Genomic DNA, 22,035 nt, shown 5'->3' with positions numbered 1-22,035 from the left:
CTGGTGGAATTTGTTGTTAGGTATTCGAGATAGCATGCGCATTTATGAGGAACTCAAGACCACATGGGGCTTCGCTTCCAACTACAACCACGGCTGTCTCACAAAATTACACCGTCTAGCTTGGGAGAACTTTTTGCTGCGCTTAGGAAAGCGAGACTTGTGAGCCGCAAAATGCAAGGCTACTGATATGCTCTGTGTCACTGTCAGCATCTGGTAGTATTGGGGGGGCAACTATTTGGTCACTTCACAAGTGTCAGCATGAGAAGTGACATCAGTCTACACTTGACGCGCCGACCCCTGGACTGTCATCAGAGCCTTACTGTCCGAGACAAGATTCGGCAGCACGATGGTGTTATTTCTGGAAGCTTTCTGAGTCTGCTTTATAACCTTGTCTCGTGTGCCTGAACGGGTATAAATCCTCTTCTCGAAAATGTGATGACGGTGAAGATTGGCCGTCGAAGGAAATTAACGAGAATCCACCATGAGAGTGGAAGAAGCGAACAACTTGGGATCTGGGAAGGGCAGACATCTGGACTTTCCAGCTTCGCCCACAGCCTTGCCGTCACCCACACCTTCTCCTAGTGATGTGGCACAAGCGACATGCAGTCAGCAGCTTAAAGCGGAAATAGCCTCGTGACTGATATTCGCGCGCGACGCTTAAAAGATACAGCCAACCAAGAAGGGGAGGACTCGGTTGGGAGATGTCTCTCACACCCTTGTCTTCAATGCGGACCAGACTTGGCAGCGTGCATATAACTGAGGCCTGTCCCCGCCCAGACTCTGGAAGCAAATTCGCTCAATCAAGTAACCAGACGACGAGGTGAAACCTTTCCTACAGGCCGCAGACATGTCGGACCATGGGAGCGGACGTCCAACATTAGCTTCAGGCGGGCCTGTCATCCCGAAACCACAGTTCTGGGAGGCCGATGATGTTCCAGAAGAGGACAGCGATCTCTTCCAGGGCTGTATCAATCGTGAGTTGGTGAGGGCTGCCTAATATCATAAGTTGACCAACTTACACTAATCAGGCCCACCCCGAGATCCCAAACTGAAGCACGAAGTCTTTCGACCGAAGAAAGACGAAATCAGCAATTGGTTCAGCGCCCCAAACCCAGAGTGTCATGCTTCTTTTGGAGACGATGGAGTCACGGCTACGGTCAATGCATACGGTGACCTGATGCAATTCAGCAGCTTTCTGGGCATTGGTCACTCGGGCGTATTCTCCGCAGACCACCGCAGCATAGACGAGCCGTATTGGGTGCGGGATAGGGCTGAGCAGTTGCTCAAGATGCGGCGAGATCGGGACCGAGAGGAAATTACATACGGAATCCGAATACCCAACATAACCCCGGATCAATGTCAGGCTATAGGCTACGTCCATGATAGATGGCCACGGTACGAGTTTGATGACGGAATTCTTAGAGTCACTATACAGTGGACGGTTCACGAGAAGACGGTCCTACAACAGTGTATCATCGCGAACAATGGGGTAGATGATGTAGATGTCCCGATTCAATTCGCGAGGGGTATCCACATTCGAGACTTGGATTATCTGGACAAGTCCTTCCGATTCAATGAAAATGAAGGACAGGACGACCAATTGCAAACACTGGGGCCAAACGGCTATGGGTGGGTTTTAGTTCATCCTTTCAAGCACGAAACAGTGGACAAAGATGCAAAGGATGATCCAGAGCCCTTTCTTCCAAACTCAAGGTCAACAACAGTTGGCCAAACTGAAAGAAAGGCCATGAATTCATCAGCTCCGCCTTCCTCACCACCCGAACAACCAGATGCAGTCGCGGTGGTGGTATCTGTCTTCCTAGATGGCCAAGCTGTCAGATGGGAGACTGGAAATGTCAGCGATCACGATGACGGTGTCACGGAATTGTTCGTCAAATCTTTGAAGCAGAATGGTTTGTTCGAAGTCGTCACTGCTTATAAGATGACGCATTTGACCAGATCGAAAGCTAAATGGGACAGCTTCCTAATTCCACCGGCCTGGGCGGATGTAAGCAAGCATCTTGCATCAGTGTCGTTCACTGCGTTCCGTCTGTCGGACCACATTAAACCACCCAAAGATATGGAGGAAAAGCAATCCGAAGGTTTCATTGATCGTTTGATGAGATATACTTCATCGACGAGAGATACGCAGCTGCATGGACTCCCGAAGGACAGCTCAATCAATCACATTGACTTTGTTGTTCGCCGAAACCTGGAGCATATCCTGTCCACATGCGTCATACCTTTCCCTAGATCTTCTGAGACGGAAGAGATAGTGGCTATTGTTTTGACGTGTGGCGATGTATCAGGGCACCGAGTGTGTTCTTCGGCAAGTTTGTAAGAGAACAGTCCCTTCCCCACGTCTTCCTGTGTCTTCGATCAGCATTCTAATCGATTCAGCTTTGCTTTCTCGTTTCTACTTGAGATCGCAAAGTATTTGCACGCCATCGAGAAACCCGGCCCCGAAGATCCTCACAAGTCGCTGAAACGAAGAATCTACTTGGTTTGTCGGGGCCACTTGAAGTGGCTTTTGGAGGCTGGCCTAACTGAAGAAAATGTTTTTGCAGCAAACTACTGGCCAACAGGTCGAATCATGCTTGCCGATACTGAGAGCGAATCCTTCATGCCAAGCAACTCATTCACCGATACGCCGTTTCAATTGATGAAAGCGTCTGCATTTACGAGCCTCTACACAAGCAATGAAGATCTGGACCTAGCAAGGCGAGTTATCCGAAGAGTTGCCCAGGCATGGCTCGGTACACTTCATAAGTTTGACAAGCGTTCATCCCACGTTTGGCCACATGCACAGGACGAAGGTTGCAATAAGTACAGACTCAATGAACACGTCTGGATCTGGAGAGCTTTGCAGACAATCGAAGATGACCGGAGGAGAACCACCGACACGAAAAACCTGCCGGATGATGGGGGAGATACTCATGGAGAGGCTCCTAATGCTGGCAGGGAATATCAGAGAGACAACGACGTGGCACAGGGGAACCATATCGCTGGCGAAGAAGAGAAACTATTTAGGCAATTTGGCTCCGATGGCATTCAAAGAGACATTCTACGACGATTCACGGCCGAGAATGATGTGTCGAAGAAACGTATGCTGGCAACGACACGATCTTCCCGCGAAACGCGTTTCTTGCTCCATGCGAGCGATACTGCTCTATTTTACGGCATCGAGTGGAACTTTTTCTTGCAGAAGCTAGTCGATGAGGTTTGGGACAACACGATCGAGGCACAAGTGCATCATACTGAGAATTCGGAGACAGGATGGGACAATTCCACCCGATATGCGCTGGCAATCATGATGGGAGCTAGGAACATGTCTTTGAACAAAAGGTCTCCAAAAGACCTGGTCAAGTCTGCCTTTGATGTTCTCTTTCGGTCCACCAGCCCGAATGGGCTGTTTCATGGGCAGCTTGATGGAACTACAAAAGAGCCAGCGCTGTTTGGCAGAGAGCGAGATCGCGACTTTTATTTCCACGCCACCTTTGAAATTCCGTATATTCTCCTGACGCATTGTTGGAGGATCGAATATAGATTCAAGGAAGTCTCCGAAAAAGACCCCGAGATCTCGCAAATACACTCGGCGACGAAGACAACAGATCGAAGACTCTTCAACGATGTGGTAGAAAGAATGCAACAACAGCCAAAACACCAGGATCACAAGTCACCGACAAATCAAGCAGCTGCCTCCCAAAATGATGAAGCTCCCAAGCGACTGAAAGTGACAGCTATGAAAAAGAGCGTCCCATTCAATAGCCTCATTGATCAGAGCAGCATAGTTGACCTGGAAGAAGAATGGCTGTACAACTACCCATACTTCCTGGGGAATACTTCGTGTGCTCCCGAAGGCTTCAACGAGGAGGCAAAGAAATTGTTGATGCCCGCGGAGAGAAATCGTTCAGGCACCATCGTTGCGAAGGTTGCCGAAGAATACTTCGAGGCTCTGAAGAAGTACCTCGGAGTCTCAGTTGCTGCAGGCATTCAGTTCCCTCATCCATTTTTCAGATCTATCTCTCGCAAAGCATGGGTAGTAGACATTCGAAAGCAGAAGAACCTCAGCAAACGTGAGAGGGCGCACCGTGATGAGCCTTCAGATGAACTGAACCAATACAAGCTATGGGACGCCTTGTCGCAGCCTCGAACAGCTGAAATAGCCAAGAAACGGCTCGTCTGGTTACCTGACGCGAATACCGAAAGTGCTCTCATCTGCTACATCAGTAGCCCACCAGATGAACAGCCAGCTATGTCGCATTTTTTTGATTGTCATTCCCACTTCGAGAACCAATTCCTTGAAGAAACAACAATGGTTCTCAACACCTGGATGACCGAAATTCACCTTAGTTTCTATCGTATGGTAGAAAAGAACTACGTCCATCGTCGAGGAATACCCGAGTTGGTTCTGAAAGAGCTCCCAGGTAGCACCGACAAGAGGCTAGCGCGAGCCGCGATGGGATTCCGCATATCTGGAGACTTCTTTGACAGATATTGGACTTGTCACTTGATAGAGTACATTCCTGGTCATGTAGTCAAGGACGGCAGCGGAGGCCCAGAAAACAAGCCATGGGGTGAACAAGGTTGGCGACAAAGGAAAGTGCTCGAGCTGCATCTTTTCGATAGAATTTTGAAGGAAATTGTCCGCAGCACCAAAGAGATCTTCGAGGCAGTCATCGATGAGCTAGGCGATAAAGGCGGTACAATGTCATTTTCGACTCTGAGCAGCGTCGAATACTTCTCATCTAGCGCAAGATGGCAAAGTTGTCAGCAGCTGCTCCAGGACATGGAAAAAGATATCTCGGAAGTACTCTCGACCGTTGCGAAATGGGAGACGCGCGAGAAAGATAGAGGTCAAGAGCGGCCACGTTGGACACGCAACGACGAGCGCAAGTACCGCGGCTTCATTGGAAAGATGCAAGCGGCGACAAACAGCAGCATCAGAGAATTGCAGAATTGTCGCAACAACATTCGGTCGCAGAAGGCGCAGCTGATAAGCTACCAGCAGCAGAGCCGCGACACCCTCTCACTGATTGACGCAGAAAACGTCCGGCTGTTCACGTACGTAACTGTCGTGTTCTTGCCAATCGGCTTTGCGGCAAGCGTATTCAGCATGAGCGAAACACCGCCACGTGATGTGCTGAAGCCTATGATCATCTGTTCAGTCATTGCACTCGCCCTCACGATCGTAGCGCTTGTCAATGCAAAGAAAGTGTTGACGGCTATCAACAGCTACTCCTATTCTAAGATGAGAAACAGCCAGTTGAGCTCCACAGATGAGATACAGGGGAAAATGGAGCGGAGGTTGCCCACACATGAACAAGAAATAGCCAAGGTCGGCGGTACCGGGAAAGAGAATCAAAAACGTGGTGGTGTTGATGCGAGACATGAAATGGAACGCAGCAGCAGCTTTTCGGGGCACTTGCGGTTCTGGTTGGCATACATACTCATTGAACTTCCTGCTCAAAAGGTTTCGCGAGCGTATGGTGTCATGGAGGGCCCAGAGTCTACATACTGGGTTACCTATGTTCATGTCATTATAGGGTTCATGGTTTTGCCTGTACTTCTTGTCGCCCGTCTGTTCCAACATTTTCTTTACAACGCCATGGATCTAAGCCAGCTTGCCTGGGGTAAGTCTTGTAGTGCTCAACCCGTTCATTTTTCATACTGACTCGTCGAAGGACGATGCAAATTGTATATTGTATCAGCCGAACCGAAGCCGTACGATTTGAATCAACACTGGTTGACCAACACTATGCGCGTGCATCGACCACTCGAAGGTAAATTGATGGAAGTAAACAAACGCTTATCAGACCTGAGAGTCAGTAAAGGGCAACCCAGTGGGGATGAGACTTCTCTTCCAAGAGAGGCATGACGAAGTCAGATGCCTCGCTGATCTACCTCGTTCTGAAGTGTCGAGAACCTTTTTCATCTGAGGCAGATACTGATGAACCCCCAGAGCGCCAAACTTCAGTCATTCAAGTTCATATATGCCTCAATTTAGGTTGCTTCATGCTTTGAATCTTCTGAATCACATCCTCGTTTCACATGTCGACAGTCTTCAAGATGCGATCAAAATACCATTCTGCAGCATTTCAAACTCTAGGGAAAGCAAACTGAGTGCTCAGTTTCCAACCTCAATAGTCTCCGTTTCCCACTCCCCTATCAGAGATCCTGCACCAGCACCGACAGAGGTCAACTTCTCGGGGCTCTGCAACACTTCCTCCGCAGTCAGACCAGGCCAGACAGCCATCCACCTTCCCTTCATCGCTACCTTGGCCTTGCCTGCCTCCCACACATCACCCGGCACTCTTGGCTCGCGAAGCTCAACAACTTGATCCGCGCTCTCACCGGGTCGCAATGTGATGAGCGACTCGGCGCCGGGCGGCATCTTGCGGTTGATCATGATGGCATGGGTCTCGATCGGCTCGGAGGCCCCGGCCGGCTGGATGGACACCTGGCCCAGACCGAGAACGGCGGGGTCAAGCGGGGAGTTCCATTTCAGGAGCGTCACGGGCGTGTCCGGGTGTGTGTTCTTGACGGACACTGAGACTTTCGGAGGCGAGGTGCCGGACTGAGACAGGCTCACCTCGAGGTTGTTGAGGAAGGATGAGGAGGAGTCAGAAGTCATTGTGAAGGATTGCAGTGGCGAATAAAAGTAGAATGTGAGTACGATGACGGCGCCGATTGCTAGGGCGGCCGGGAATGAAAGAGGCCCTCGGCTACGGTGATGAGGGTTCATGTATGATGACTCGTTTTTGACTAGGGGTGTTTGGAGAGTGAGAGTAAGCAATGTAGAATTGAGTGAGGTTTCTTCAGGTACGAGAGCTTCAGAGTTCAACGGGTTGATGGTGATGGAGGCAAAGTCTGTATGTTGGGTTGCTGGAAAGGTGATGATGAGTTCAGGGGGCCAAGAGAACCGAGATTTGAGAAAGAATGAGAACGATGACGATGTTGTGCCACGACAGTCTCCTGACAAAGCTCCAGACGAGTCCACTACGCAAGGAAGAGGAGGCAAATGGAGAATGCCTGATTGGATCGTCAACGGCTTTGATGCTCCTTTAGGCAGGTCGCAGAACCGATGAGAATCATGAAGGGAACGGACGTTTGTAGGATATTGGGGCTAGACCGAGCATGAATGCGGGGCAAACATTTGTTACGTACACGCGCGTATGAGGTTGTCGCTGCCGAGATTAAAAGTTGCCCCGAGCGAGTCTGAATCAAAGCAGCGCCACTGTTGTTTAAATCAAAACGGCACGCAGCCAAGACCTTGCCAAGTCCACGTTTTGGTGTACGGCTGTCGGTAGTGAAAATAAACAGCTAATCAGAGTCGACCTGGCCCACTACTCTATTTACTTTAAACTCCGAACCCGGCACCTCCTACTCCATAACGACCTCTTAAGGCTCATATTAAGCTCACTAAAGGAGTGGGAGCCGCTTCTAAACCATCATAACCATGGCTCCCATTCGTACAACGAAGCAGCTGGGGATGGCTTCAGTTAAAGTAGTCTGTGTAGATCCGTTACGAGATGGCCCCGCTTGACACACCCACCTCTATCCGCGGCTGCGCGCTTCGGTTGGTGGAAGCCTCGTGTGTCAGCTTTCCTGTTCGTCTCTATGTTGGACATGATCGGATAATTTCCATCCTCCCAACTTCGCACCCGCATCCCGAACCACTGGGACAATTCTCCGTGGTGGAACGTTGCCCCGGCTTCGCACCCGTATCCATGAAGTTTCTTCTCCGTGATGCAATCTACTGTTCGTTTGAGGTCCCAAGAAGGGTTACCTTCAGATCAGGGGGCTTCCCTCTCAGGAGTTATGGAGGAGCCATAAAGCCTTCCTCTCTCGCTGCTAACTATCCTTCCTCTTGAGAAGAATCCAGCATCTTCCAACGGCTTCGTCCTACACTCTCTTTAAAGTCCCACCACCTTACTTAGCCACCATGAAGGCCGCCACTGTTGTTTCTTGCCTCGCCGCCCTTGCCAACGGCGCTGCCGTCAACCTGGGCAGACGTGCGGAGCCCCTCGATGTGAAAATCGAGCAGGTCGGCAACAGCGAGCTGAAGGCTAGCATCACCAACACCGGAAGCACGCCTCTTCGTGTTCTCAAGGCGGGCTCGATCCTCGATGGATCGCCCGTTGAGAAGGCCCAGTTCTCGACGAGCTCGGTCGATGGCACTGGTGGTAAGTCTAGACTACTCTTCATACACTCCAAAAGCAAACAGTATCTAACACTATCAATAGTCAGCAAGGTTGCCTTCACTGGCGTGCGAGTCTACGTTCACGATGCCGATCTCCCCGACTCTGCCTTCCAGACCATCGAGGCCGGCGAGGTCGTCAAGGTCCAGTGGGACGCCGCCCAGGTTCACGACCTCAGCAGCGGCGGCGACTTCAACATTTCCAGCACGGGATCCCTCCGCTACGCCGAGGAGGGCAGCAACAAGATTGCCGGCCAGGTCGTCTTCGACTCGGGCGTCCTCCAGGCCACCGTCGACGGCACCCAGGCCGCCTCGGTGCACGCCGCCTTCCACGAGTCCCTGAACGCTAAGCGCGTCACCATCCAGTCCGACTGCACCGGCACCAAGAAGACGGCCGTCACCGCCGCCCTCTCCAAGGCCAAGACCTACGCGACCAACGCCCAGACGGCCGCCAACGCGGGAACTCGCCTGCAGCAATACTTCAAGTCGACCACGTCGAGCACAAAGTCTACCGTCGCCGGCATCTTTGGCAAGGCTGCCACCCTCCTCGGCAGCACTTCGAGCGGCGCCGGCCTCTACTGCACCGACGTCGGCAACTTCTGCAGCGACGGTGTCGTCGCCTACGCCCAGCCTGGCAGCGGCGGTTACATTGTCGTCTGCGACTACTTCTTCCAGTTCCCCGCCTCCACCACCTCGTGCCGCGCCACCGACCAGCCGTACGTCCTGGTTCACGAGTCCACTCACTTGACTGAGGTTGGCGGCACCGACGACGTCTGCTACGGCTACGAGGGCTGCGTCGACTCCCTCAGCACTTCCCAGGCATTGAACAATGCCGATTCCTTTGCCATGTACTCTCAGGGCATCCAGACCAACTGCTAAATGCGGTGGTCTACGATGGCTCGGGTTGAGACGTTTCTTTGTACAATATTAGCCAGCATATAACATGTATCTATACCTTCCATGAACAAATATCACACCATTGATCAATCATGCACTTGCCTTTCAATTACATAAGAACGTGATACATAGATGATGAGAAGACCTAGATGTTCGGTTTGGGTTGTAGTTATTCAAAATAGGGGTACAAACGAGAAGTGTTGGTTGAGTGGGGGTAGTGCACGGGTTTAAGCACCTTGGGGTTGCCCGCTAAACCATCAGTCCACGATCTAGTGCACCTCAATCGACAGCGAATGGTCGGGCCACTACTCAAACGCCAGAATACTGTAGCTCCTGCTGCCAAACCACATCTCAATGCCGTCTTCGCCTTCGTAAAGTATGAAGAATCACATCAGGTCATTCATGCGGGTCATTCGCAAGATTGACGACGCAGACGAGCTCATCCAATCGTTCTTAGCATCCGAGGAACTCATACTCTCTCAGAATGATGCCTCGCCGTCACTCGCTCCCCATGATCAGGAGCGTTTGCTCGACTTTCCAAATGCCGAAACTCAAGCAGCGAACATTGCTGAATCGACTAAGCTATCCAAAGAAGATCTCCTTGAGCGTGCTGTCGAGTCACCCTCGCAGCTGACCGCCGCAGAGATCTCTCTGCTCAAGAACCGCTACTGGATGAATGTCTCGCCAGGGGAGGAACGTGAAGTCTCACGGGCAGCCGGGCTGATCATGGGACCCGATAGAGTCTCAGAAGAGGAGTATGAACAAGCCCAGAAGCGTCTCGGGGCGGTACGCCACATGCTCTATGCAGAAAATGAAGAGAAAGCCATCGACAATGCTATGGCAGAGCACTGGAGGCGCGAAAATGAATCATGGAAAGCGAGACAGAGGCAGGAGACTGAAAATGCCTTGTCCAAGGCGCGCCCATGGGTGAGACGTCTGTGGGAGGAGGACAAAGGGGAGAAGGTTTGGGGGTATGGCATGTTCATCGATCCAAAGCGTTCGCCAACGACGAAGAAGCCGATAGGTACATGGCTCGGAGAGATGGCGTTCTATTCCACGCTAGCGACGCGGTTGGGGCGGGAAGCAGTGCCATCAATAACAAGTGGAAGTTGCAGAAGCTTGAGTGGCCTACCAGTGATGCTGCAGGTGGCGGCGAGGAGATGAGCGCCAGACAAGCTGTTGGTCGAGGCGACGCAGAAGAGGATACTAGTGAGCTGACTATTGACGAGGACCAGAGAGGTGGAAGAGAGGACGAAGAGAGACTCGCCAGCTTCCGCATCTTGCGTACAAGGTTCAATTCTATCCGAGACAGAGGCACAAGGAGTCAAACACAAGAAGGCATCGTCTCTGGCGCACCTGTGTATTCAGAAACCAGTGCTCTAGAAGGCGGCATTATACGAAGCGTCTTTCTGATGGTAGACAAGCCAAGCGTCAAATCGGCCCTTGGTGCACATAGGCTCGTCGACGACATGTGGGTTTGGGCTGTTGACCCTGACCACGACGATGCGGACGAGACACTTACCACAAACGATGAACCACGGCAATCAGAGACGCCCGGAAGATACAGAGGATTCATGCGTGTACGGCTGCAACAGCTTGTCAATAACTTCTATGACGTGCGACGCTTTCACCAGAGAGAGTACGCAATGAAGAAAATCTGGGAAGCCGCTCAGAAGAGCAAGCATCAAGCCTTTGTTTCAATCCATGATGTTGAGGCCCGGAGTTGGAGTATTGATCGGTTCGTGGGGAGTGCCATGAGAGCGCAGCCACCGCGGATTGTATACGGACCTATACCAACGACTTCTGCCGAAAAGTTGGTTCACAAATAGATGGAGAATTGCCACCGAAATTTGATAGGTTCTTACTAAAAGCTAGTATTCAGACCGCTCCAGGCAATCGACTCGAGTTTCTCTGTAATGATTCGGATTCTTGGCGTGCTGAAGGCAGTTACAGTTTGATAGTTTGATAGTTTGAAGTGGGTTTTGAATTTTGAATCATACCTTGATCGACTTTTAACCAAGGCTGGCTGGCAACTTCCTCCCAGGAAGGCTCTCTTTTGTGCCTTAGCTTATTCCTATCTCCAACATAAGGTAAGCAAAACGTCTGAGAGTCACTCACCAAGACGGAACTTTCGTGGTTAACGCAGGCTGTCCCGACCCGTGCGCCTCATTTCCCTCTCCATGGCTTCCGTGTAGAGTCGAATTCTTGGAGAAACATGGAGTAGCGAGTTTCAAACACAACTTGGTGGTTCACCAACAGTGGGATACAGGCAAACGTATTGCTCTTCCCCGGTACCCAGCTGCCCGAAACTTTGATTCTTCTGTACGAAACTCTGAATCCCAACGGCGAGGATGCAACCCAACGTCACTTTGTTGAAGAAAGTTTAGAGAAGACCCGGGAGCGATACTTCCTGCCAGACTCAGCTCGTTGTTCAAGCATTGTCGACTGGTTCTGGAAACTTCTGAACATGCATCGCCTTCTCTTTCTGGCTGCTTCTCTTTCATGAACTACTCCCATATCGTACTTGGCTCTCTTACAGAACCAGCAGGAACTTCATCCGATGAACAATCACAGAAAACTTCATCTCAAGAATGTGCGGGCTAACAGCCATCATCCAATCCGGCAGTCCACAAAACGAATCATCGGAACGAGGCGCCGATGTGCAAAGTAAACTAACACGAAGCCTATCTCTCCTTCAGCATCGAGGGCCAGACGCAGAAGGAACATGGATAAACAGCGACGCTACCGTCGGCATGCTTCATCTCAGCTCCATTGACTCAGGTTTGAGATCGTTTGCCGGTAATTGACACAGTCATGAAGGTCTCGGCCACGCACGCCTCTCAATCATAGATTTTTCGCCAACGGGCCTTCAACCCTTACACAGTGAAGATGAGAAAATCCACGTCGTCGTGAACGGCGAGATTTACGACCACTTCGCCATCCGCGGCCGCTGTACCACCGAGTTCGATTACAACTTCTCCGGGAGGAGCGACAGTGAAGTCATCCTGGCTCTGTACCAACACCACGGAGTTCGCGGGCTCTTTAAGCACCTGCGTGGCGAATTCGCCTTCGTCTTATACGGTGAGCGATCCGGTGATGTTATCGCCGCGAGGGACCGTTTCGGCATCAAGCCTCTTTTCTGGACATACAGTAGCGAGACGCCGGCCAAACTCTTGATCGCCTCGGAGATCAAGGGGTTTCTGCCCATGGGGTGGGGGCCCGAGTGGGACGTCGATGCCATCTGCAGCGGTGCGGCGGTTCTAGGCGAAGGTACGCTGTTCAAGGGAGTGAAGAAGGTGTTGCCGGGGCATTGGGTGCAGTTCGGTCGAGACGGGAGCGTGACGCAGCATCGGTATTGGGATGCCGAGTATGCGGATAAGGTGAGTGGCTTCACATGAATGTATAAGCCGAACGGTGATTGATAGGCTTAAAAGCTGTTTAGACCGTCAAAGAGACACGCAGTATGGATGAGATGGTCGACGGAGTTCGCGAGCGCTTAGTAGATGCCGTACGCCTCCGCCTCCAAGCCGATGTCCCCGTCAGCATCTATCTTTCAGGTGGTCTCGACTCGTCCATTGTGGCTGGTATAACAACGCAGCTCGTACGAGAAAGAGGAGTGAAGCCGGGGAACCAGGATAAGAAAGATAGGATCACTTGCTTTAGCATCTCCTTTGCTTCTGATTCCCAGTATAACGAATACGGTAGGTCATTGGGTGCACCCACGCCCTAGATTCATGCTAACAACTTGACAAGACATTGCAGAACGCACAGAAGAATGGCTAGACTTGAACACTGTAAAAAAAGCCATGGACGAGGAAGAACTAGCAAAGCACTTCGCTGACTCCGTCTACCATACTGAGCACCACAACTTGACATGAACAGCGTCGGGAAGTACGCCCTCTCAGAGCTACCTCGCCAGCAAGGGATCCCCATCGTGCTGACGGGTGAGGGGGCAGATGAGAACTTTGCAGGGTACCCATTCCTAGTCTCCGACTTCCTCCGTGAGCCCGACGATGCCTTGCCGTTGACGGAACTAACGAAGGATACCGAGCTTCGGGAAGCGCTAAACGAGTCCGCCGCAGCGCAGTTGCGAAGCATGTACAAAGGGATGGGCATGTTCGATCACTCCCGAACGGAAGAAAGCACCGGCTTCGACTCTCTCGCAGGCTTGGACGTTTTCATGGTCCGCTGGCGAGGCTTTCCCTCATAGGACGTGTTTGCCCCCTGGGTGAGAGAAAAACAGAACACACTCAGCGTCTACGAAGCGATCCTCAACTCCATCCCCCCAGACGCCCAGGAGAAGATTCGAACGCGCTGACACAGCCTCCCCTCGGCGCTGTACGTCTTCCTCAAGACCTCCATGGCGAACATGGTCTTGACCTGTCTGGGCGACAGGTCGGAGATGGCGCACAGTACCGAGGCGCGTCTCTCGTTCCTGGACCACGAGCTGGCGGAGTACGTCAATGGGCTTCCACCGAGGGTCAAGATGAGCTATAGTAAGCCCGAGGATTCCATAGAAACCAATAACGACGAGAAAGAGAAGAGAAAGAAAGTAGCGCCTCAGAGCTTCTTCTGGGAGAACATGGCCGCCGTCCGAGATCGCATCATTGACAAGAAGGTCCTGCGGGAGGCAGGGCGGCCGTTCATCACGGACAAGATCTACAACCGCAAGAAGCACCCGTACTCGTCCCCATGGAAGTGGCCCGTGGAAGGGCCGATGCAGCGAATGTTTAGGGGGTTGCTGACGAAAGAGGCGGTCGAATGCCTTGGCTTTGTCGACTTTGGGAGCATATCACGGTGTCTTGAGACTGCATCTGGTGAAAGCGGTGACCCCGCAGTGTTCAGGAAGATACTTGTCGTCGGCACCTGGGGGGTTTTGAGTCAGAAATTTGGCGTGAAACCGGCCAGATCTCAGAGATAGATCAATAGGGACGCTGAAGGGGGTGATTTGCTGCTGCGGCACTTGATGCATTCTGTCAGGATGAGGAGAAGACACCGCGCGCTTGGATTGAAGTCATTGATTTTCAGAGTCGCACAACCATATCAGCTGCTCAGACCGCACGAGATAGTATCAAGCCAAAATTCCGCAAGAAAGAAAGAGCTGGATCGAGGGCATGCCGTAGGTTACGGGCAAGATGCCGTGATCTCTCTAGGGCTTCACTTTGAGCTTGTCTGCTTTCCGTCGTGTCCGCGAAAAGGGTAGCTACCTTCTTATTATGCCATGCCTCTGGCCTCTCAACAGCAAGACGCACCGGTGTTCAAGTGTATTCGCGCAACTAAATACGAGAGTTCCAATTCTCTCTACCCAGATGTCAATGGCTTAGCCATTTCCCGGCTCTCAGCTCCGGTCACCAGAAGGGTGAGTAAGTAGTGATCGGCAGCCCTGGTCCTCACCTCCATCATGAACCATTGGCTTCAATTATCAACTTCGTACCGCCAAGAAAGAAGATGAACTGACCGAGCATATTTCTATCCCCTTATGGCTATATCTTTCGACGGTACGGTGAAGCAACTGAGGGGAGCCGTGGTAAAATTTATGTGCAAGTGAAACCTGCATCTAGATGTCTCGCCGTTTACGGGTGTCAAACGAAATTAAGAGAAATTGCAGGCAAGCAGGACCAAGTAGTCCAACAACACCACGATGCAAAGTTACGACACGTCCGAACAGATCGCAATACTTGCTACGCCGGCAGTGCTTCCCGCCCTGGCTTACACAACGGTTGGACAGATTCGGTTGACACCTGCAACGATCCGGCAAGTTACCTCATACATCGCGCGAGTGAAAGTAGGCATACGTCTATAAGGAGAAGCAAGAAACGAACCTCTCGCAGATCGCAAAAGATCAACACCATGTCATACTAAAAGCACCTTGACAACCCCGCCAAGCTAACAAGACGCTAGAATCTTGTATCCCGATCTGGCATCATCCGAGTACGCGTCAAGGAGCGGGAGTAACGAGACACCTGCGCGGGGTGCCGTTGATCAACAGAGGGGAAGTGAGACAGCAAAGCCGGTCTCAGTTCTCCGGCAGCGGTACGGCAACGGGCCGTGACTAGTGCCCGCTCCCTGCTCCTCCTCCCCGTTGACATTGACAGCTCTTGACCTCCAATTTGCACGTCATTGAGATCAAGGAAAGAAAGGGGGAGAGGGCGGTCTGGCTCGTCTATAAATGAGCCAGAGATCCTCAGATGGAGATGAGTAGAAGAATCAGGCTCTTCTTGACCATCAAGCACTCAGATTCCAATTCGAAACCCAAGCAGAGACTTCTTCACTCTTCCTAAACTTTCCAGCAAACCATCGCCCATCATGCCGGGTCTTCCCACTGCCACTGACGAAGAAGTCGGCTTCCAGCCGATCCCGTCAAACCCCTACCTCAAGCAGCCGGGATCCGTCCCAGGCTCGATCTCCAGAGGTGCCAAGTCCTCATGGGGTTCCTTCATGCCCCCCAACACCTACGAGCCCGTTGCAGACGAAGGAATCATCCACTTCAACCCCATCATCATCCTCTTCATGTCCCTTATTCCAAAGGACAACCTTACCAAGGCTGTTCAGTCGGCACTGGGGAAAATCCCAGAATTCATGGCGAAAATGGGCATCGAAGACGCAGACACATTCTACAAGTTTGCCAACGACATGCTCAAGTGGACTCCCACTGAGAACGTCCAGGCTAAGGATGTGTACGACATCCTGTGCCTGTTCTACTTCATCCTCGACCAGCAGCCGCTGCTGCGCGAGCAGACGCTCGTCCACCCGAGCTCGGTTGGGTTGCCGCTGACCCCGCTATCGAGCTGGATCGTGGTGTTTGCGCAGCTCATCGGGCTCTTCATGGACACGCCGGCGTCCATCAACGAGAAGACCTTCCAGACGTTTGTCGACTCGCCAAAGTACATGATCAAAGAAGAGGCACTCATCCCCGAAGGCGGCTTCCGCACCTTCAACGACTTCTTCTCCCGCCACCTCAAGCCGGGCGTGAGACCCATTGCGGATCAGGACGATGATAGGGTCATCACTTACCCTGCGGACTGCACCTACGACAATTCGCTCTACAACCAGAGCATCGTCAACGTTCAGGACACGGGTATCATTGAGATCAAGGGCCTCCCCTGGACCATCGGAGCCCTGCTCCAGGGCAGCGAGTATGCGGACTGTTTCCACGGGGGCGTCTGGATGCATGCCTTCTTGAACACGTTCAACTACCACCGGCAGCACGCGCCCGTCTCCGGGACAGTCATCGAGGCCAAGAACATCCAGGGAGCGGCGTACCTCGAAGTGGACCAACAGTGTCGTCCGATCCGCAAGCTCTTCGTGACGGCCGAGGACATTGAGAAGGACCCCAACTGCCGGCCCGAGGCGCCCGACTCCCCGGGCTACCAGTTCCTCCAGACGAGAGGCCTGGTAATCATTGACAACCCGGTGCTCGGCAAGGTGGCCGTGCTGCCGATTGGCATGGCCATGGTCTCGTCGGTCAAGCTATCGGTCCGCGTGGGACAGAAGCTGCAGAAGGGCCAGGAGATCTCGACGTTCTTGTTTGGCGGGTCGGACATCATCTGCGTGTTTGAGCCGCGTGCCAAGTTGACGCCTGAGCACTTTGTGCCGTCGCCCAAGGACGACTACTCGAGATACGGGAGTGTGTTGGCGAAGGCGCCTGGGCAGGGCTCGAATGGGACTTCGAATGGATACCACTGATTGGGTTAGTTGGCTCAGGCTCATGTCTGTACTCGCACGCAGTAGCTCCCGAATGGTGATATCTGAAATCTGAATTCTGAATCTTGCTGAGAGAGTGAATGACTCTTCCTTTCCCTTCTGCATTCGCCGCGTTTCCGAAGTGGTCTGTGAAAGAGGACGGGGTTCTCAAAGTGTCCATGACTCCGAGAGTGACACAAACGTTGTTCGTGCCCAACAGTGGATTTCTTCTTTTCGTGGCCTGGCAAACCGGCCCAGAGGCCTCCACAGCTCGAGGTGGCGGCCACGGCGAGCCTCATGTTTTCAGAGTCGCGGTCTGTTCTTGAAACAAACTCAGCTCGGCGGAGACCAGACGGGAGGAGGACGAAGACCTCGGAAAGTAGAGATGCAAGGCGAAGAAGCGGACCGGCCCGTGTAAGATGGAGAAAACTGCATTTCAAGGCAAATGGATCAAAAGGCGGTGACTATATTTTCCAAGATATGCATGGAAAAGGAGAAAGGTGATGCAGGTTTGCGGCTCTCTCGTATTCAGGGGTAAATGCGGAATGTCAGCCTCAATGAGAAAACGGAAGGCAGGAGAAACAAAAAGTACGTAGATGGATGCTTATTGAATGGCTGGGAAAACGGAGTCGGGCAAAGGTGTGTGTGAGGTTGGGTGACGTTGCAAAGCCACTTGCGCTTGTGCAGCTTGACGTGTCCGACGGTGGGACAAACCGACAACGCTTTGATGTTGAAGCATCCAGGCACAGGCTGCTGCATCTGTTTGCTGGTTCGGGGGGTCGTTAAGATGCAGCTTCTTTTCGGGTACAGATGACTCATTGCTACATCCGAGACATTTCTTGCATTTTTCTTTCTGTTGTCTTCTTTCCTCGCCGTTTCATCTTGCCCTGTGTTGAGAAAATCGCCATCATCGAGAAAAGGCAGGAACGTATATTCGTACCTACCTACGGTAGACTTGGGTACCTAGGAAGTACGGATAATCGCGCCTGCCAGGTTCATCCAAAAATTAATTAACCCCCAGCCACCTGTTTGCGCGATTCTATGGAGAACTCTCCTAAATAAGTGGAATCCGTCACGTGCGATAAGAGCTTCAACCTATCGATAAGCTGCTGACCGTCGCTGAGCCAGGGGTGTGGCGCCAAGGAGGACCGCGTTACCCCGCGCAACCACGTCTGTGAGTCTGCAAGGACCGTCTTTCGCTGACACCTGGAACTGGAACCAGGTTGATGCTGCTGCCGCTGGGTGGTGAGCTCACAGACTGGCCAACCCACTCCTCCCGCCCGTCTCTCTCTTTTTTCTTGGGACCGCCTGCCTTGCCTTACCTTACCTTAGTCTCTCTTCACTAAAGATAGTACCTGAGGTCTGTCTTGAGAGATTTCTTTGTTCATCTTCATTTTTTTTCTGAGTTGAAGCAGAAGAATAATCGTCTTCTTTTGCTTCACACTTTCACCAACACCGAGAAACCACCCCCACTCACCTCCGGACGTCTCACCGACCGGCTCATAGGGACCCTCCCAACCCCCCTCCAAGACAAACACATTCCTCGGGGGTCCCTTTCTTTCGAGTCGAGTCGCCCACGATAGAGACACCAAACGCAATCAGACAATCCCGCATTCCTCAAATCTATCGACCCCGAACTGAAGGTCCGCTTCGCCCGTCGTCGCCATCATGGCGCCGGCAGATGGGTTCTCGGCGCCCGGCGTCGCTTCCTACGACTCCAACACCATGACCGTTGGTGATGGTACCTGGGACTTTAGCAAGAACACATTCTTGTTGCCTAACCTCGTCGGCCTCAATTTTGAGACGATGCAGTACAATGGTGAGAATACCTTACTCTCAAACACGGCGCATTCGCTGTGGCAGCCTGCCCGACTAACACGCGACCACCCACAGGCATGGGCAATCGCTTCTCGACCGTCGCTCAGTACCATACTCTCGTACTCGCCCACGGCGTCATGGCCGCCATCATCTTCCTCCTCATCGTGCCATTATCCGTCTTTACCGCCCGCTTCTATACAGCGAAACCAGGCTACGCGATACCTTACCATGCCCAACTCAATATCCTCGCTGCGCTCATGCTCGTCGCCGTCTTCGTCCTGGGCTGGTTCGCCGTTGGCCCCGAAAGAAGTTGGACCAACCCCCACCACGCAATCGGCCTCGCCATCTTCATCATGTTCCTCCTCCAAATCATCGGCGGCCGGCTTGTGAGACATATTAGGGGACGTTCGCTCCGCAAAATGTTTCACCGCTGGAGTGGTCGACTCATTGCGCTTCTCGGCATCATCCAGGTTCCTCTCGGTCTGACCCTGTACGGCTCGCCCAAGTGGACCTTCATCATCTTCTCCCTCTGGCTGGCTTTTCTGCTCCTCATCTACTTTATCCTGAGCTACCGCGCCGAGGGTGCAGACCACCACCGTGGCCGTGAGACCTACATCAGTGGAGGTCGCTCCGAAGGCCCGAGTGGCATCACCGAGTCAGAGTACTACAGCGACGTCTACACTGAGAAGACCAAAAAGGACCGGAAATGGCTGGCGCCCCTCGCCGCGGGTGCGACCATTGCCGCTCTCTTCAGTCGCAAGAAGCACAAGGAGAAGGAGAAGGAGCTCAGCCGGGAGAGATCGCGATCAAGGAGCCGCAGTCGTGGGCCGGAGGTTATCGGTTCCCGGCGTGGATCCGCGAGCTATCTCACATCCAGACGGGGCTCAGGCACATACCTCGAAGATGAAAAGTTCACCGAAGTCGATTCTCGACGGGATGACAAGAAGTCGGGAGGCTTCCTGTCTAAGCTGGCCGGCATTGGTGCTGTCCTAGGCGCTGGCAAACTCGTGTCGAACCTGATGAAGCGCAAGGAAAAGCGTACTTATGACGAAGAGTACTCGGCCGTATCTGTTGAGACCCCGAGACGCCGCCCGAGTCGAAGTTACCCTGCTACGAGCGAATACACTGATTACACGGATTGGACCGAGGACACTCCGCCACCGAGGCGTCCCCGAGACGGCCCCATCCTGCCAGCACCTGGAGGACCGACAGCGGCAGCCGCGGCTCTGAGCGCCGCTGAACCGCGAACCAACCGCCCACCACACGCCAGAACCCGATCGCAGTACAGCTTCGAGGACTCGGAATATTCGTCATACGTCAGCCCATCCAGACGGAGAGAAGACCAGCCCGCCGCCGCCGGTGGGGCCGGAAAGGGCATCCTCGCCGGCCTGGGCCTAGGATGGTTCGCCAAGAAAATGGCCGACCGGAAGGCGAAGCGCGCCGAGGAGCAAAGAATCCGAGAAGAGGAGGACATGAGATCTGGTATCACAGGCTCGAGGTACACGGGAGACGGCTTCCACTCGCCCTCCCGCGATCGGAGAGGCTCCCGCCGCATGAGCGGACGTCGGCCACGACCTCCCATGTCTGCCTTGAGCACCGAGATCACACAAATGACCGAATCCTCCGAACTGGAACCTCGACCTCCCGGTACCGGGTACGGCGGCCCACCGATGCCACCCCTCTCCGCCGGTCCCCCACCCCCACCTGGCGCTCCAGGAATCTACCCAGTCGGCGACCACTCCCGCACAACTTACTCCAGACACGAAGTCGTTGAGTCCGGTATCAGCATGCCCTCAATGCCTCCCGACCCAGCAGGCGTTCTTCACCGTGAATCCGAAACCGACGTCTACGGCTCGCCTAGCGGCCGGCCCCGACGCCGCGACTCATCCAAACGCAGGCGGGCCGGCGAAGAAGCTGCCGCCGCCGCCGTCGCATCAGCGAGCGTTCTTGCCGCCGAAGAGAACGCCCGCCGCCACCGCGCCCAGTCCGAGCGCTCGCAACCTGTGAGCGTTAAGGTCCGAGTCCATGACGACAAGGATAGGAACGTCACGCTGCGGAGGTTGACGGAGGAAGAAGCCGCGGCAAGCAGGCGCGGGGACAGGAGGAGGCGGGCCGGATCCGTGAGCAGTCTCTACGGCAGCGAAGTCGGCAGCGGACGGCGGTACCGTCGGGACTCGAGCCAGAGGAGAGCAGAATCAGCAGCAGAACGATTAGCAGAGAGCGGAGGACGAGACGGCAGTCTACCACCGCCGAACCCTGCTTTCGCCGCGGGGCGGCAACCGAAAGACTCGGCATATTACTCTGGCGGCCCACCGCCGCCGCCACCGGGCGTGATGATGGGTGAAGGAAACGTCTCGAGCATAGGCAGCGAGAATACCCACGGTACATGGAGCCAAATGAGCCCTTCGCCCAGCGCGGCAGACAATCTGAAGACTAACCCCGTCGAAACCGCAGCAGCCGATAATCGTCGTAGACGCAGGCAGGAGCGTAGACGGAGCAGCGCGAGTCGCCCCACGGGCGCCGACATGTTTGATTAAAGTTGCCTCTAGAGTAAGGGGTAGAAAAAGAGCTTTTTTTTTAGAAAAACCCTGCCACAGCCGCAAGCGCAAACGACGAACGCATTTTCCACACGAGGTCCATTACACCTCATCCGCCTATATTACCCTCTATCACGACCGAGACGACGTCAATATTGAACCCTTTTCTCTTCTACCGAACATAACAGGGTTCGGTAAGTATGATCTGATTGCAGAACAGCAAGCTATGAGGCGAAGGAGAGCAGAAGAAACACGAAATGAGAAAGAATGCATTGGGTCGGGGGGTTCAAATTCGAACCCCCCGAAAGGAGTTTGGTCATGTTTGATTTTTGCGGCATGAAACCGGTTGGGGGGGCATCTTCTCATACACATCGTGGGAGTCAGAGAATCAGACTCTGTTCATCTCTCGTGTGTTGTTGCCGTTTTTATAAATGTATGGGAGGGTGGACGGAGGCCACCCTTCCGAATGAGATGATTGTACGAGAAGAATAACGCGAAGAATGGTGGATGAGGTGTGGGTATAATTGGACAAAAAAATAAAATAAGAATCACTCCATCAATATTTCATGTCTACATGTAACCTCGCACAGTATCGCTAAACAACGCAAGTGAACATGGTCATCGCTGCATCTGGAATGTTATTGTGTCGGCTGCGTGCCGTTATCATTCTAAGCAGCTAAAGCTGCTTCTTATGTATCGTGTGGTCTACAGCCTCATGACCCCTTCCTCCTCTCGCATTCTAGAAGTGGTGGTGAAGGACAAAAGGAAAATCGCCCCTATGCGTTCCCCGTCATACCATCGCTGTTGCTCCCTTGATGCGCTCCGTGTGAACCGATCCAAAAACATCCCAACTCGAGAATTCATAAGTGAAAAGAAGAAGAAGAAAAAGTGGCGTGGCAA

General features: G+C 53.1%; 7 protein-coding genes across 7 annotated transcripts; 6 read left to right on the top strand and 1 right to left on the bottom strand.

Moving 5' to 3' along the window:
- Positions 1–847: 847 nt before the first annotated feature.
- Positions 848–6,007, top strand: CABS01_00506 (uncharacterized protein; the record flags this gene model as incomplete). The annotated part of the gene is made up of 5 exons (XM_060533887.1): positions 848–974; positions 1,029–2,337; positions 2,401–5,633; positions 5,685–5,824; positions 5,963–6,007. The coding sequence occupies 5 exons, from the start codon at positions 848–850 to the stop codon at positions 6,005–6,007; spliced, it is 4,854 nt and encodes a 1,617-aa protein (XP_060406401.1).
- Positions 6,008–6,127: 120 nt separating this feature from the next.
- Positions 6,128–6,745, bottom strand: CABS01_00505 (uncharacterized protein; the record flags this gene model as incomplete). Its single annotated transcript, XM_060533886.1, has 1 exon — positions 6,128–6,745. The coding sequence occupies one exon, from the start codon at positions 6,743–6,745 to the stop codon at positions 6,128–6,130; it is 618 nt and encodes a 205-aa protein (XP_060406400.1).
- A 1,200-nt stretch (positions 6,746–7,945) lies between these two features.
- On the top strand, positions 7,946–9,079 carry CABS01_00504 (metalloproteinase; the record flags this gene model as incomplete). The annotated part of the gene is made up of 2 exons (XM_060533885.1): positions 7,946–8,186; positions 8,247–9,079. 2 exons carry the CDS (start codon positions 7,946–7,948, stop codon positions 9,077–9,079), a joined length of 1,074 nt encoding a protein of 357 aa, XP_060406399.1.
- A 420-nt stretch (positions 9,080–9,499) lies between these two features.
- On the top strand, positions 9,500–10,926 carry CABS01_00503 (uncharacterized protein; the record flags this gene model as incomplete). Its single annotated transcript, XM_060533884.1, has 2 exons — positions 9,500–10,068; positions 10,161–10,926. The coding sequence occupies 2 exons, from the start codon at positions 9,500–9,502 to the stop codon at positions 10,924–10,926; spliced, it is 1,335 nt and encodes a 444-aa protein (XP_060406398.1).
- Positions 10,927–11,688: 762 nt separating this feature from the next.
- On the top strand, positions 11,689–14,018 carry CABS01_00502 (asparagine synthase; the record flags this gene model as incomplete). Its single annotated transcript, XM_060533883.1, has 5 exons — positions 11,689–11,878; positions 11,948–12,477; positions 12,540–12,798; positions 12,958–13,195; positions 13,421–14,018. The coding sequence occupies 5 exons, from the start codon at positions 11,689–11,691 to the stop codon at positions 14,016–14,018; spliced, it is 1,815 nt and encodes a 604-aa protein (XP_060406397.1).
- A 1,385-nt stretch (positions 14,019–15,403) lies between these two features.
- On the top strand, positions 15,404–16,783 carry CABS01_00501 (phosphatidylserine decarboxylase; the record flags this gene model as incomplete). The annotated part of the gene is made up of 1 exon (XM_060533882.1): positions 15,404–16,783. One exon carries the CDS (start codon positions 15,404–15,406, stop codon positions 16,781–16,783), a length of 1,380 nt encoding a protein of 459 aa, XP_060406396.1.
- Positions 16,784–18,448: 1,665 nt separating this feature from the next.
- On the top strand, positions 18,449–21,135 carry CABS01_00500 (uncharacterized protein; the record flags this gene model as incomplete). Its single annotated transcript, XM_060533881.1, has 2 exons — positions 18,449–18,599; positions 18,674–21,135. 2 exons carry the CDS (start codon positions 18,449–18,451, stop codon positions 21,133–21,135), a joined length of 2,613 nt encoding a protein of 870 aa, XP_060406395.1.
- Between the last annotated feature and the right edge of the window lie 900 nt (positions 21,136–22,035).

Source organism: Colletotrichum abscissum (genome assembly GCF_030869225.1).
Source record: "Colletotrichum abscissum strain IMI 504890 chromosome Unknown Scaffold_1.1, whole genome shotgun sequence".
Lineage (NCBI taxonomy): Eukaryota > Fungi > Ascomycota > Sordariomycetes > Glomerellales > Glomerellaceae > Colletotrichum > Colletotrichum abscissum.
The sequence above is the reverse complement of the archived record's forward strand: the minus strand, read 5'-3'. Positions and strand labels throughout refer to the sequence as shown.